Source organism: Etheostoma cragini, chromosome 9 (genome assembly GCF_013103735.1).
Source record: "Etheostoma cragini isolate CJK2018 chromosome 9, CSU_Ecrag_1.0, whole genome shotgun sequence".
NCBI lineage: Eukaryota > Metazoa > Chordata > Actinopteri > Perciformes > Percidae > Etheostoma > Etheostoma cragini.
Genome location: NC_048415.1, coordinates 3,755,763 through 3,771,994, shown reverse-complemented (window position 1 = coordinate 3,771,994; position 16,232 = coordinate 3,755,763). Strand labels below are relative to the sequence as shown.

The 16,232-nt window shown below is 39.4% G+C and overlaps 2 protein-coding genes and 1 long non-coding RNA gene across 4 annotated transcripts in view; 1 reads left to right on the top strand and 2 right to left on the bottom strand.

Moving 5' to 3' along the window:
- The first annotated feature begins 244 nt into the window (after nucleotides 1-244).
- On the top strand, nucleotides 245-9,475 carry uchl5 (ubiquitin carboxyl-terminal hydrolase L5). 2 transcript variants are annotated; one of them, XM_034880703.1, is made up of 12 exons: nucleotides 245-329; nucleotides 360-470; nucleotides 901-964; nucleotides 1,056-1,161; nucleotides 2,640-2,765; nucleotides 3,493-3,554; nucleotides 4,285-4,415; nucleotides 4,656-4,719; nucleotides 5,068-5,170; nucleotides 7,812-7,925; nucleotides 8,198-8,296; nucleotides 9,100-9,475. In XM_034880703.1, exons 2-12 carry the CDS (start codon nucleotides 395-397, stop codon nucleotides 9,142-9,144), a joined length of 990 nt encoding a protein of 329 aa, XP_034736594.1. In that variant the 5' UTR covers nucleotides 245-329; nucleotides 360-394; the 3' UTR covers nucleotides 9,145-9,475. The 2 variants fall into 2 exon arrangements, with proteins under 2 accessions (XP_034736594.1, XP_034736595.1); XM_034880704.1 differs by lacking the exon at nucleotides 2,640-2,765 and having other exon boundaries at nucleotides 262-470.
- Nucleotides 9,476-14,357: 4,882 nt separating this feature from the next.
- Nucleotides 14,358-16,232, bottom strand: part of LOC117950046 — a 17,475-nt gene continuing 15,600 nt past the window's right edge. The window contains exon 3 of the long non-coding RNA XR_004657794.1: nucleotides 14,358-14,463. This is a non-coding gene — a long non-coding RNA (uncharacterized LOC117950046). The remainder of the gene's footprint in view (nucleotides 14,464-16,232) is intronic.
- LOC117950037 (regulator of G-protein signaling 21-like) overlaps nucleotides 14,358-16,232 on the bottom strand; it is a 3,041-nt gene continuing 1,166 nt past the window's right edge. Inside the window, exons 4-5 of the mRNA XM_034880709.1 lie at nucleotides 16,040-16,206; nucleotides 14,358-15,224 (exon numbers count right to left, since the gene is read on the bottom strand). Coding sequence (XP_034736600.1) covers nucleotides 15,036-15,224; nucleotides 16,040-16,206 — 356 coding nt within the window. The 3' untranslated portion in view covers nucleotides 14,358-15,035. The remainder of the gene's footprint in view (nucleotides 15,225-16,039; nucleotides 16,207-16,232) is intronic.

Below are 16,232 nucleotides of genomic sequence, written 5' to 3'. Positions count from 1 at the left end.
GCCTCCCGTGTCTGGCTTTACGTTTTTACCGAAGAGTGCTTAATTTGTTACCCATGTCGCTGTAAGCGGGCGGGGATTGGCTGTAGTTCATAAGAGGGTCATTTTTGGGTCATCGCTTTTAGTTTTCTCTTTGCAAATGTTGATACGTGTATATTTATAAAATGATTCCTCTCGCCAATGTTTTTAAGTAATTTGTTATCGAATACATGTCAATAACCGACGGTATACGCTGTGACATTAAACGCGCGCCCCCAGAATGCCCACATTGCACTGCATCACGGCGGGGTCACTGCAGTGCTTCAGTGAAATTAGCTCGACTAGAGGCTGTAGTGCTAAGCTAGGTTATTAGCATCTTGTATGTGCATAGTAGGTTGAATAAAAAGCATTGTAAAGAATGGCTGGAAGCGCAGGAGAGTGGTGTCTGATGGAGAGTGACCCGGGCGTGTTCACAGAACTGATTAAAGGATTCGGTGAGTGACTAGTTAAACGCTAGCTGCTCATTCAGTGCAATGTTACCGTGGCTATCCGACAGCGCTAGCTAGCTAGCTAAGGGTAACTTCTTAATTAGGTTACCTACTATTGGTTTTCTTTTGCAAAAATAATGCCATGCGGATGAAACCAAATATTTTAGAGGCCATGTATTCTAAATATTCACCCAAACGCTGCATTCATTAAAGAGTTGCATGCTGCATTGGGAGACGAAGCCGTAACTTAATTAGGCAAGCTAACTGGCTAGCATTACTCAGCGTTCAAAACAACAGCGCGTGAAACAAGCCCTCACTCATGAATGAATTTGTTGTGCTCTGCTGTCAGCCCGTCACTTGGTAAACGTTTGTCAAAGCACTTGCTACTACAAATGTATATCACATGAATATGTGATGCTTTACTTGTCCTTGTCAGGTTGCAAAGGCGCCCAGGTTGAAGAGATATGGAGTATGGAGCCAGAGAACTTTGACAACTTGAAGTATGTTTATATCTGCAGCTTCATTATTTTGCATGCTCCCTCCTTAATATATACGGGCCTAATTGAATTGACGTTATGTGTTCTGATCCAGACCAGTTCATGGGTTGATTTTCCTCTTCAAGTGGCAGCCAGGCGAGGAGCCAGCAGGATCAATCGTTCAGGATTCAAGGCTCGACCACATCTTCTTTGCAAAACAGGTACTAGCTTACTCATTATATCTATCTATCTATCTGTCTGTCTATCTATTTATCTGTATTACACATCAAGTCTTTTAATATTAGGTAAATAATATTAAGACACTGTTACTTTGCAGTTGTAGTATAAATACCAATAAATATGTCCATAGCCAAGAAAAGGTCAGCCTCTATGAGCAGTTGTAATCAGTTCATGCGAAGATGTCCTTCCAGATGCATTTCACTCAATATCTAACTAGTATAGCTTAGGCCTGCACGATTCGGGGAGAAATATGAATCACAATAATTTGTTTAGCTTAGAACTGATATCACAATTATCTTCTCACAATTTTGTTTTCACGAAGTGTTATGTTTATTGCACATGTGAACCATGACAAAACCAAACAAATTGGCAGTACCAAACATAGATTTATTTTGGCACCTAAAGCACATTGCTCATCACCACAAGCCTGCAAACATAGAGGCTTCAATGAAGAGAATGGAGAGCATTGTAGGTCTTGGGACAGCTTTGAAAACCTATTTATTCAGTCTCTGTTTAAAACTCGCAGAAGAAAGTAGTGGCGGGAGGCCAAATAGCTCTGTTGGTAGAGCGGCCATCCATATAGAGGTTAACTCCTTGAAGCAGCGGGCCCGGGTTTGACTCCGACCTGCGGCCTTTTGCTGCATGTCATTCCCCCTCTCTCCCCTTTCATGTCTTCAGCTGTCCTGTCAAAAATAAAGGTTGAAAATGCCCCAAAAGAATCATAAAAAAAGGTAGTAGCGTCAGCTCGTAAAATCAAATGAGAATGTAAGTCATTAAAAAAAAATCAGTTATTTAAAAATGAAGTCATTAACAGGGTAAATGGAGATTTTGATTAAATAACGATTAACCATGCAGGCCTAGTATATCTCCAATAAAGGATCATAATAAAATAAAATAAAAATATATTCTCCATATTTGCTACCTAGTTGCTAACGGTGCACTTATATAACTAAGTCATAAACCCATGAGGTTTCTGTGCAGTTTAGTGTCCCAAATTCCACTATGGCAACGCCAGGACCTGCTGATTGGTTGGGGGTTGGGCATTTGACCTTGAGTGGTTTAGGTTAGAATAGCCAATTGGTCAGGAAATAGGACCTGTACAAATGGGGATACATTACAGGAAATTTGGGGCACTAAACTGCGCGTATACCAGCCTATGATATTAGGCACACAACCCAAAACAAAATGTGAGGGAACTTCTCCTTACTTTCTTCTTGTGAAGATGATATGAAGCTCTCGCTTTATATGGATGCAAGATTTAACACAGCATTCTCAGATTTGAAACCTTTTTTTGCAGAAAATTAACGAGACATAAAATTGGTATCTATTGCACTTTTTCTGGGTTTGATGATTTAACTTACAGTGGGTGTAATATGGTCGTTTTTAACAGCATCTGCATCAATATGGGGTTCTTTCATCTGTCCAGTTTAATATTTGTGAATTTTCTCTGTGTTTTCAGGTCATTAACAACGCCTGTGCCACGCAGGCAATAGTCAGCGTGCTGCTCAACTGCTCCCATCCTGACATGTTGCTCGGGGACACACTGACAGAGTTCAGAGAGTTTTCACAGAGTTTTGATGCTGCTGTACGTTAATGGAATTTTTTTTTATGAATTTATTTACATGTCTACACAACATAGTTTTTTCTTGATTTATGTTTTTTAACGAATGAACCTTCCCTTCTAACGTAGTGACACAGAGTATTTGGCTGGCAATGCAAATAAAAAGCAATACATTATTTCAATCATTCAAAACAAATGTTGAAACGGCTATCCTTCTGGGAGCAATAATTTATTGTACAACTTGCTATTGCTATAGCAACTTGCCGCTCCATCTTTTAACACTGACAGTTTTATCCTCTTACCTTCAAAACCATGATGACTCAGTGGGCTGTCCCACAAATGTTCAGAAGAACCCGGCTGAACTCATTTTTGACGCTTGTCTTCTCCGTTATTTGGAAAAGCTCAAAGTATAGAAACTTCTTATGCCTTAACAAACGTTCTTTTTCTTTTTCAGTCTAAACCAGTTTAGAAATGGCAAAGATTAATTATGAGGAGAAAAAAGCAGGTCTGGAATCGCTACATAAAATAATCTTTTCTAGGCATGATATAGAAGTAACAAATTAGTCATTTATTTGAAGTAGGAACCTTTTTAAATTTTTCTTGTATTGAAAAAAACTAATTTGATGCATGACTTGTTTCTAGAAAAAGGAAAGTATAATGTGTCCCATACAGCCTTTCATAACCCTGCTGCATCTTTAAGGCAACGGCCATAAACTCCGTATTCTAATCCTGCACCTCCCGCTCTCTTCAGATGAAAGGTTTGGCTCTTAGCAACTCTGAAGTGATCCGACAAGTTCACAACAGCTTTGCCAGGTAAGCTCCTGCTCCTATCATATCCAGCTGCCGGAGAAAGTCTGTTTGATTGGCTTTGTGTTATTTTTAGCTCCTCATGCCAACTCTGTGAAAAGTCATTTTTCTAATTATCTAACTGCTTTTAAGAAACGGGCAGCTGTGAGGCCAGGTGAATTGTAGGTCATTCCAAAACGTTGTCAGTGCTGATTCTCTCATGTAATGAATAGAAAAAACTGTCGTAACATAAGCTCTTTCACTAAACACTTATTGTTAAAGGTCTACTTTGCTCGTTTTGAAAGCCATGAAGTGTCTCTCTCATGTGTAGGCCAAATTCTTTGGGTGGGCAAAACTGATAAAGGGGAGGTAACCTTGTTATGACCTCATAAGGGGCAAGATTCCAGATTGGCCCATCTGAGCTTTCATTTTCTCAAAGGCAGAGCAAGAAACCCAGGGCTCTGTTTACACCTATCACTATTTCTAGCCACTGGGGGACCATAGGCAGGCTGGTGGAACTCATTCGTGTTAAAAAGCCTTTTAAAGTGAAATTTTCATCATGCCATGGGACCTTTTAACAATTTAAATTGACAAACATGTTTGATTTACTGACTTAAGTTATGATTTCTGGCGTCCTACATGCCTACTCTGTTAATAGTCAAAACAATAGCATCTACATTTGTTTGTGTAATGCATGATGATTATCATCTGCTTTGATTGATTTTATAGTATAATGTTTTTGTTTTGTTATTTGCAGACAGCAAATGTTTGAATTTGATGCAAAGTCAACAGCAAAGGACGAGGACGCTTTTCACTTTGTGAGCTACGTTCCTGTAAATGGCAGACTATACGAGCTGGATGGACTCCGAGAGGGACCAATTGACCTGGGTAAGCAGAGAAAGAGTCATTTGTTAATATTATTTTTATTGCTTTATGGTTCCAGCACCACAATTGGCAGTTTAATGTTTAAAGTCCCTCGGCGTGAGGTGCTGCTGTGCACAGCTGAATTTAATCTTGTAGGCCGTGGCCCATTTCCTCTAAAACTGTCTGTTTTATGATGATGTACAGGGCCGTTACTGTGTATACGAGCACCTGCAGTATTATTTGTTCCTGTCTGTTTTTCACCAGGTGCATGCAACCAGGATGACTGGATCAGCGCAGTTCGCCCAGTCATCGAGAAAAGAATACAGAAGTGAATATCTTTGTCCATTTATTTTTCCTGGATCTTAAGTTGACCAAATGCTTTCTATCACAGTTAATGTGGAATTTAAATACTTTTAGTGAATCTCTTTCACTTTTTTTAAGACAAGTAGTGAGACACCAACAGAAAATAAGTCAAGCAGTACACAGTAATTATTTAACCTTTTTTATCCATCTCATTTGATTAATTTAGCGTTTTTCATCGTTTATAATCTTATAAAGCAAATATAGTATTCTCTCTGTGTATGCAAACCTACTCTGCCAAATCTTGTACTACCTTACATTTCTTGACAGTGTATCATTCTATACTTTGTAAAATTGTATTGTTTAACTCTTTCAGGTATAGTGAAGGAGAGATCCGATTCAACCTAATGGCCATTGTGTCGGACAGGAAGATGATATACGAGAGAAAAATTGCAGAGCTCCAGACCCAGCTTACTGAGGTGAGTGGCTGAAAAAAATAGCTGAACCCAGTGCACACATGACAACTTTCTCCCCGCTTAGGCGACAAGTGAAATGCATCAGATTCAAAAGATAACCTTGTTGTGCTCAAGTCTTATAAAAAAGAAAAGAAATGCTATGTCTTTCTTTTTTTTGGGACTCCGTCCAGGAGTCTGATTTTCGTGTTAGTCGCATCACATTTGTCAACCACACATGATGTGAGAGAGAGCTGCTCCGGGTTTGATGAAATCTACCCTAATAATACCATCTACCACCGAGTTACAACATTTAGTCCCACTATGGATCATGAAGGTCTTAGAATATTATGAAAAGAAGAGACTTAAAGTCTGTGGCAAGGAAATAAGCAGGCAAGGAATATTGGTAGTTTTCAGCCCATGTTTAGTGGACATCACAACTGTTGATCCCTTAAGGGAGGGGCCCTTGGCATGTTTTTTTTAGAAGGAATATTACAACGTCATTTTTGACCAGTTTTGACAGCTCTCATGTGTATTAGATTGATCAGATGAGATGAAAAATAAAAAGGAGCCTTGTGTTTTCCTCCTATAGTCATGTGTTAGTTGTCCTCAAGCAATACAGCCAATCAGATAAATTGACTGTTTTGCCGGGTGTGCGGGACACCCAGCACCATCTAGGCCGACGGCAAACCGCCGGCTGCCAGCTTGGTGTTTTGGGCCGTCAGAGTAACTTCACCCCAAGCTATACATTCTTGTTCTGCTGACCTGCTTTTGGTTGAAAGGAGTAGTCTGTTTCTCCTGATGTCTGTTACACCTGATGTCATGCTCAGCATCATTATTGGGTTTTGTCAGAAATGGGCTCTTTTGCACCCGTGACCAACCACACCTACAACTGATCACACCCTGATAACACATCCGCATTACTGCAGCAAGGTGAAGCATTCAACCACTGGAGGTCAGCAAACACAACATTTAACTTCAACAGAGAAAACAAGGAGTGGGGGTTTTCTGCTGCATTAGATTCACTATTGCCATATTTAGTTATTACCAATGAAACTACATTTTACTACTTATTTTTTTAATTCAACCTTTTGTACAGGTAATCTCATTGAGACAGTGTCTCATTCTCTAGAGACCTGTTTGGGACACTACACAACATCATTTACAGACGAACAGATTGCTTGATCTACCAAATAGTGTGGGTGTATGCATGTATGTATGTATGTGTATGTGTATATATTAGAGCTGGGCAGTGATTACAATTTTTTTATCTTGATTAATCGCATAATTTCCCAGATTAATCGCAAAATGAAATTATGAATTCAAAAGTAGTGTATATAGTGCAATTTATTTTTAAAGGTTCTGCCATATGAACAAAAGTGCCGTAACATTTGTTCTGCAAAAACTTACCAGCATTTTGTTTATAAAGTAGCAGTTAAATAAAATATTTAGTGTACATCTCAACTTAAACATAATGTATTTATCATGAGGTGAATTCCATCTGGTTGGAACGTGTTGCATAAGCGACTCCTTCTTATGTCCACGTTCTTCTGTTGTTACTCTAACTCTGCAGCCTTGCTGGACTGGGTTTAGAGCCCCACAACTTTTCTGCACTTCGCAGGACACTGTCAAAGGCACTGTTAAGCAGAGACGCTGAGGGACATTGTCCAACGCGCTGTAACAGAACTGTGACAGAACGCTGGAGAACGTGCGCAAAGCAGGGGACATGATCAGAAGGCAGAAGGCTCGCAGCAGCGATCAGATTTCGTATCTATTTGTACTATCTGTCCAAACTGCGTGACTTTATTTGACACATTCCACTGCTGTGTAACTTCAATAAAGTGTCCCGCGCATGTCTCAGCATAATGTCAGTCAGAGCATGTGAATGCAGCGCCCACTTTTCATCAGAATAATGCACTGTAACTCCGATAATTATGATTACCCAATGAGTCTAGTAGTCGCCAGTAAGAGCAGCAGCACGCACACGTTTTGCAGTCCTCACCTTTTCAAACAACTCGTGTATTCTCCTTGTGATGGTGCGTGTTGAGGGAATCTCATACACGTCATTGTTGCGATTCTCAGACCGATGTCCTCCACAACCCTAGGACCTGCAGTCTGTAGCTATCCACGTCGCTATGGTATTTGCTAGCGTCTCTTGCCTTTGTTTATCTCTACTTACCCACACGCTGCATCTAACGTAGACTGCCGAAGCCTCTTGCCACTGTGTGTGTCGTTGAATGCTTTGCTGGTAGCAACTGTCAAGGTGATATTTCAGACTGGAAGTACTCCGGTGATAAGAAAATTCAACTTTGCAGTATTTAGAAATCCTGTGAGCAACAAACTTCTACAATAATAGAGAAATAATAAAAACTGCGTTAACGTGCATACAAAAATTGTCTGCGTTAATTAATTAATGAGTTAACGCGTTAAGTTGCCCAGCCCTTGTGTGTGTGTGTGTGTGTGTGTGTGTGTATATATATATCTCTATATATATATATCTATATATATCTCTATATATATATATATATATATATATATATATATATATATATATATATATCTCTATATCTATCGATCGATCTATATAGATCTATATAGATCTATATAGAGATATATAAAAAGGTGGGTTGTGTGTGTTAAACCTTTTGTTTCTCCCTTCTGTTCTCAGGATGAACCAATGGACACAGATCAGAGCAGCACGTTTCTCAGCTCCATCCAGTCAGAGATTGCCAAGTACCAACTCCTTATTGAAGAAGAAAATCAGAAACTTAAAAGATATAAGGTGGGTTTCTCCTCGACACTACATCCCCTCCTATTACAAGCTGTATGCTATGTGCCAATGACTGTGAGATGGAGGCTGGCATTGTCCATAAGGCTACAGTGTATTGTTCATGTGGAAAAATGCCTTTTGAATAACCATGAGCACATGTTTAATGTAAAGGCTGTGTTTACTGCAGCCACCTCCTGAAGGCAAGATGTCTTTTTGATTTCCTCCGTAGACATTAGTCATGCCCAGTTTTCCCTCACTTGTTGGATTTATGCGTTTTCTCACAGATTGAAAACATTCGACGGAAGCACAACTACCTTCCTTTCATCATGGAGCTACTGAAGACACTGGCAGAGTACCAACAGTTAATACCTTTGGTGGAAAAGGTATTTTTCTTTTCTTTCTGTGGCTTTCTTCAACACTACATGCTTTCTGTGTATACGTGCCTGAAAAGACTAAAGTACCTTTAGATTTTAAATCATTTTTTTATTTATCCTTATTATTGTTAATGGCATGTTTGCATATTTTTTAGGGACTCCCATTAATAAATAATAAAATATCTTTGTCAATGTTGAATGCGTCAAAGTAAAAAACGTAATGTCTCACAAGCATACCATATCTAGTTAATGAATATGACTTTTCTAGAACTACAGTAATTCAAATTAAGTGTCTGCAAGGTGTGTGCCCAGAATTGGCGATTAGAGTCTTAAAGGTCCCATGGCATTAAAATGTCACTTCATGAGGTTTTTAACATTAGAATGAGTTCCCCCAGCCTGCCTATGGTCCCCCAGTGGCTAGAAATGGTGATAGGTGTAAACCGAGCCCTGGGTATCCTGCTCTGCCTTTGAGAAAATGAAAGCTCAGATGGGCCGATATGCAATCTTACTTCTTATGAGGTCATAAGGGGCAAGTTCCTCCCTCTCTCTCTCTCTGCCTTCCTCAAAAGCTTCAGACTCAGAACTGGCACATCCTAACGCTCATTGTTTGACTGTCTCTAGAGGCTGTAATTCTGCACCAAGGAATTTTGGGAAAGAGACTTCAGATACAGTATTAGGGGACCACAAAGGTCTATATAAAAGCATCCAAAGGGCACCATGTCATGGGACCTTTTAAATACACTTTTCTTTACTAATTCTTGTTTAAATTCTGGACACTAATAAAAAGATTTTTTTTTTTTTCTTTTCACCAGGCGAAGGAGAAACAAAGTGCCAAAAAAGCCCAGGAGGCCAAGTAAACAACAAACGCTTCAACAAAGAAGCTCACACACACACGTGCATCCAGAACCCTACAGTCACCATGTATTCACTGAGCCACATAGAGATACTGTTCATCAGCTGTCATATTCATATTAATGACCGTGGATGGTCTGCAGCACTTCCTCACTGTGGCATCCTGTGAATCCTCCAGACATTAAGAACTGCACTGCAGGTGTAGCAGAGAAACTGTCCGGCAAAATGCTCTCTCCATGTGTGTCCATCAGCTCTACTGCATGATTGAAGGAAAATGTGCTCAAATTATGTTCTGTGTTATTTTCATAATAAAATGTCTAGATGTTTGTGAATTGGTGTTTTCATGGATATATTTCCATAACAGTTTTTTTTTCTTCATTATTTTCAGTCAATTATAGACCTGTCTGCTGATTTTTGACTAAATGCTCCTCACAGACTAAGTAATAGATCTTTACCACCACCTCCTGGTGAGGTAGAGGAAAAACTCGGGTTGTATTTATATTACATTACAGAAAGCCATCTGCTAAACCTTTTTTTGTCCTGCGTAAACTGTGTTTATATTTAAGATGTGTGACTTTTTAATAACAACCTGGCGTTTAAATCTGCGTTCAGCCATTTGACCTGATGAGAGCACACTGACAAACTGCCAAGTCCTTATAAGTGCATCATTAAGAAACGACTGCTGCAAGTTTAGTGACTCGTGTGTTTTTGGGGGGGTTTAGCAGAGCAGCATGTTGATGTTTTCAACATGGGAGTACTGGCCTCTGTGATCTGTTCTGTAAATCAACTGTACTACACAAAGAAAGCTATACTTGGCTGACTTATGGGTTGTGCTTGAACACATCGTACGTCTACAGGCCTGCGTAGTCTAATGAATCTACAGTCTGACGACCAAAGGAAAACATAGCCCTTTCTCTATTTTTGGCTTCAGTGTTTACATACACACCTTAAGTACTCCTTGGATCTGATCCAAATAGTCTGTTGCCAAGATCCTTCATGGCAGCAAATTGAAACCTGTTGGTTTTACTACCAGTTCAGAGACAGAGAACAGTGTCTGTCTTATTAGCCTATCTGAGGTCAGGCCACATGGATGAGCAAACAAAAGTTTTTTTTTTTTTTTTTTTTTTTTTTATTGTTCCAGTGTTCCAGTTCTACAGGGTGTTTGTGAATACCTTGAGTATTACTTTCTCACACTATCTTTTCGTCACTGTTTTATCCTTCATATCTGGCTGAGGTCACAGTGAGGCACGGAGAAATAGATGCAAAAGCCATGCAAAAAAATGAAGTCTTAAAAATAGCCCTTGCCAAAGATGTTGTGGAACGGTATGTTTGGTGTGTAGGCCTGCTTCGAAGGTCAAGGGAAGTTTATTTGTACAGCTCGTTATCACATATAGTGTCTCAAATGGCAAAAGGCCCATAAATGCAGCGGTTCCACAACAGACGAGGCAAAGTCCTTGAAAAATAACATCAAGGCTGCAAATAATTGCTAAACTAGTCTGTCAAAATGTCAGGAGAATTAACAAGATGGAAGTGCTTGGTCCGACCAACAGTCAAAGCCCAAAAGAATTCAATTTTACAATATTAAACAGAAAATTAAGCAAAGTTGAACAGCTTGAGCCAGCGACTGTTTCTGTTGATAAAGATGATTAAAAGGTTTTTATATTTAACGTTTATAGAAAAAAAGGAAAAATAAAGAAAACAGGTAATTTAAAAGTAGCCCAAGAGGTTTATAATACAAACAAAACCCAGGTTCTATAGCCATGCCAACAGCTCGGTGAGGCTGTACTTAAAACGTAATGCCACTGTCATCATGCTAACATGCTCACTGATGTCATTCTTATTGCAGATATTTGGGCATAAACTAATGTATTTTTACAAAGTGACATATTGATGTGATAATGGAACTAAAGTTGTGTTATAAATAATAGCAGTCCAACACCCCTAACCTCATAAATCATATTTTTTGGTAGAAGTGATATTTCTACATGGCAAATAATTTACTAAGTGTTGTAGAAAACCAACAGACCCCACAGTCCTTACATGTAAGTGAATCTGTAATTGAAAGGGGCATGTTCAAAATAATAGCAGTGTTGTGTTCAATTAGTGAGGTGATTGATTCTGTGAAGAAACCGGTGTCAATTATGGCCCATATTTAAGGAAGGAAGGAAGCAAATGTGCATGCTGGTTATGGTGCACTTCACACTGAAATACTCAACTAAATGGGTCGTTCCAGACATTGCTCGGAGGAACTTTGATTAGAAAGTTGATTGGAGAGGGGAAAACATAAAAAGATGTGCAGAAAAGTATAGGCTGCTCAGCCAAAATGATTTCAAATGCCTTGAATTGGCATCTCAAGCCTGAACAATGTGGGAAAAAAACGGTCAACTACCATTCGAATGGATCGAAGAATAACTAAGAGGGGGGTGACATGCAGCAAAGGGCCGTAGGAGTAAACCTTTATATATGCAACACATTCTCAGTCCCATCTTGTAAAACAGGGACGTTTGGTTGATATATGAGGAGGGTGGTAGGGTCAGCGGAGAGAATCATTGGGGTAACGCTGCCACCTATTGATAACCTGGCCAAACAACGCAACCTTTTAAGGGCAAAAAAAATCATCAAAGACGCCACACACCCCTGCCACAGTCTGTTCTCTCTCCTGCCCTCAGGCCGGCGGTATCACAGCCTAAGGAGTAGGTCTGCACGGTTCCACAGTTTATTTCCCAACTGCAATCAGACTGTTGAACAGAAACCACACAGTGAACTGAGACAAGATGGAATATACAGTACGTGTGCATAGGATGTACGTACATGTATGGGCGTGTGTGGGGTATGCATATATACATGTGTATCACTACATTTCTCATATTTTTTTTAAAAAGCTAGCTATTTTATTTATACATAATTGTTAGGGTTAGGTTACACACACACACACACACACACACACACACACACACACACACACACACACACACACACACACACACTTTTCTAGCCATTCGGGGTTTCCAGTAACAAATGTACTCCTCTAACCTGGAAGCCAGCAGAGCATACGGTTCTGCAGAGCTGCCGGTGTAAAAGATGACCTCATTACTCCATGACAGCAGGCCACAGTGTCTGAGGACAAAGCAGGAGCTGTCAGCCTGTCAGGAGCAACGTACGGGTGTCTGGCCGCTGTACGCATCTGCTACGAGTTCAAGGCTGGACAACCTCTGTATTAAAGAGCTCACACACAGCGGCAGGGGAGGACGCTCTCTGCTGTCAGTCCCGGTGTTCTTTACCACGGGTGGAGGAAGTATTCTGATCCCTTACTTAAAGTGCTCATATTATGCTTTTTGGCTTTTTCCCTTTTCTTTGTTTTTTATGTTATATTTCCTTTTTGGGCATGTTATAGGTTTACCAAGTGAAAAAGTCCATCCCAAAAGGACTTACCATCTCCAACAGAAAACACTGTTCACAAACTGCTCCAAACAGCTCTGTTGTAGTCCAGCCTTTACTTTTGTTACAAATGTGCGTTACTTTGTTAAACACGTTTTAATGCTCGCCTAGCATTAGGCTGGCTGACTGGCTAGCAGTCCTTACCTAGCTGCTGCGCATGTGCAACTCCCAACAAAGATGGAACAAAAGTGAGATGCCTCACTCTGTAGCTAAAACAGAGAAGTCAACACACAGGGTGTAAAGAGGAGCTGCAGCAATGTGCAGTACAACAAAAAGACTGTGTTTAAAAAAAAATGAAACCATGTAAACCTATTCCGGTACAACCTCTAAATACAATTATGAACCTGAAAATGAGCATAATATGAGCACTTTAGGTAAAAATACTAATGGCGTGGTGTTAAAATACATTGTTACAAGTAAAAGTCCTGGATTCAATATGTTACTTAAGTAAAAGTATGTGTATCCTCAGGAAATTGGACTCGTCTCTATCATCTATCATCTATCATCTATCATCTTGTCTCTAAAACATGTAAGAGCACTTGATTTATTAGTTGTATCAGCCTGGACCAATAAGGATAGAGCCATGCTGCTAGCGCTCCTTAAAGCTATAGCGCGTTGTTTCAGCTGCCCCAATGAGGAATTCTAAGTAATGACAACAACACTGTACTACAACATTAAACGTATTTAAAGTAAAAGTACTCACAGCAGATTAATCCTAACATTTTAGAAACTGTAAATGATCAAAACAGTCAATCAACTAAGGGTCGAACTGGCTAATCATTTCAGCTGTATACGTGTCGGCGGTTCGATTGAATCAGAGTCAGAATCAGAAAAGTTGTTGTGGCAATACGTTTTATTGCCACAACAAGTGCACTTATGTGGAATTTGGTGAACTTGGTGAAAGGTGCTTACATAAACATTACTATGAAATAAACAACAAATATAGAAAAAAACAAGTATACAAAATAACGGGTTGCTGGGGCAGTGCAGAATTAAAAAAAAAATATTATACAGTAAATTATTATTGGGTTGTTTCATTGCTAACAAACCCTTTATAAACTACATGTGTTTTGTGTGCAAAAATCTTAATTTGTAAAGTAACTTGTAATTAAAGCTGTCCAATTAATACAGTGGAGTAAAAGTAGAAAAGTGGCATTAAAAGAAAATACTCAAGTACAGTACAAGTACCTGAACATTTGTACTTAAGTACAGTGCTTGAGTAAATTTACTTAGTTACTTTACATTCCACCCGTGTTTTTTACACATTGTTACAGAGCTGAACTGTGATTGCTGTGATTATGTGGGTCAGTATAACTGTTCTAAAAAAATGAGGGAATGTTGTTGTTTGACCAAGGTTAACTCAACTGTCGCTTTTTAGCGTTTGTATTTGTTCTTTAATAAAAAAAAAAAACGTTTTTACTATTTGTTGAGCCTGCCCCTGTATCGGCCATAACCACAAAAATTAACATCAAAAATAATATTCTTTAAAGGGAACTATCCTGGTTCTTTTTACCATACAACTCACTGTAGTCTTGCATCGCCATGTCGTCCCCCAAAGCGCTGCAGAGGAAGTGGAGCCACAGTGCTTCTGCAAAATAGCCTCGAGAAGGAACTTGTTTTGGTGGAACGTTCAAATATTGGCACGTGGATATAGACTAATACATAGATTATAGAATAAACTCACTATGAATGCAAACAGAGGAAAAAGTATTAGGTTCTTCTGTAAGTACTGTAAAAAGTCATTTTTGCATTGAATTTAAAAATAAATACATCAGAGACATTTCAGAATTGAAAAAAACATTTAATTTCTCAAGCAGTCCAGCTGCCTGCAAACCTAAATTCACAATCAACACCTGCAGTAATTACAATAAATAATATTTGTTGCACTTTTTGTGTAAACAGATCCAAGCACATCGGTGAAAATGAAAACCCGAGAAACAGAGAAAGTCATCAGGTGTATGTGACTGTAATGTAACTGTGAAAAGTCTTCAAGTGGATATGAGCAGAGAAACACATTCTAACAGGATCATCGGTAAGAGATGGGAGTCATCTCAGCTTTGAACGCAGTTGCACTTTAACAGCATTTTCTTGAAAGCGCATCATTGACCAAAATACCAAATTCTAATAGCGTAATAAAGAAAGAGCAGGTAATGGCCCAGTGAAGTAAATGTAACCCTAATCCCATCCGGTAGAAGTGCTCGGAGCGCTGCCTGCTGCAGCATACAACATCCTGCCTAATCATCCTGACGTCATCGCTGCGAGCTCTCAGCAGGGGAAAGAAAAAAATGGCTTCACTTTTGCGTTTTCTGCACTCACCGTTACTGTTTATGCTCAGGATTTGCATGCAAGGTCTATTATCCTGAGGCAGTGCACCGAATGAAGACCATCAGCGGTCTATTCACACAGTTACAGCGGTAAACAAATGACTTCAGAAGTGGGTGTCTGGTTTGACTAGGACTTAATGTGCTTGCCCTCTCCCCCTGGCAGCTGCACACAGTTCTTTGTAGAGGTCGGAGTAGATAAATCTGGGGTAGGAGTTGTTCTCCATCAGGCTGTAGACTTTCCTCTGAGCTGCCAGGAAGCTGTCCGAATTGGGCTCGTGAAGACTCTGGGCGATGGCGTTCTTTGCGTGGAAATCGAGGTTTATCTGTGACCAAAGAAACAGCCGTTATGAGAAAGAATCCCTCCTTTTGTCCTTGGGTTAAATTTGACCCCTTTAAAATATGTCTATATGTGACATATGGGTTTCTTTTTAACCAAATTACCACAAAAAAATGGATTGGATTTCATATAACGCTCTTTGTAAATACAATTGATCACTTTCACTAAACTCATCTTTACATTCTTGACTGAAAATTAGGTATTATTCTATATAAATGAGGGTTTTTGACCATGAATTCCAAAAAGTAGTGTAAAACTAGTGGTAGTAAGGTGGTGATCTTGAAAACAAACAAAAAAACATCTGAAAAAGGGACAAAAATGTCAAATTGATGTCCGTTTTTGAGCCGGGAGGACAACACAAGGGTTATAAACCTTGAAAGCAGAGCCGGATTAAATGGAAGATTACACCAGGCAGACTGCGTTTTTCGGCTCCTCTCCAAATGGATACTTTATTTGATGAATAAACAAGATTACTTTTTACTGCCGCGTGATTATTGTACTAATTTAATTAGTTATTTTAATGCATCCAATTTAAGCTTATTTGAAGGGCCTGAGAGAAACTTGTATCTACAAGTTTAGTTGAAGTGTTAGACCAGATTGGATTTAAAATTATTTTTCAAAATAATCCTAAATAATATTTTCTATTTTTTGTGACTTGTTCCTCTTAATGGGCTCCCTAGTGGCCAAGAATGTCATGCCTAGATCCGGGCCTTCTTTAAGATACATACATTCTGATTAAAATCAGTTAAGTGAACTTATCAAATAACTCTCAAACCTAAATGCTTTAATGGCAGCTGTTACCTCTTTGGGTGCTTCACTTTTAATGAACTCCTCGTAAATACTGTTGGCCTTGGACGCCAGCTCTTTGTGCGAAGTGAGGGTCCTGAAATCTTCACAGGCTGTCCAAAACTCGATGTTCTCTTCGCAGAACTCAGACTTCAGGAAGATACAAAACGCAGCTTTCCCATCTGTGTGGGCGGGGGTGGGGGTGGGG

Excerpts from the sequence above, each read along its gene's own strand:
- uchl5 (XM_034880703.1), top strand. The coding sequence starts at position 395 with ATGGCTGGAAGCGCAGGAGAGTGGTGTCTGATGGAGAGTGACCCGGGC. Across the intron at positions 3,555-4,284 it reads GTTCACAACAGCTTTGCCAG|ACAGCAAATGTTTGAATTTG; the intron begins GTAAGCTCCTGC and ends TGTTATTTGCAG. Across the intron at positions 8,297-9,099 it reads TAATACCTTTGGTGGAAAAG|GCGAAGGAGAAACAAAGTGC; the intron begins GTATTTTTCTTT and ends TCTTTTCACCAG.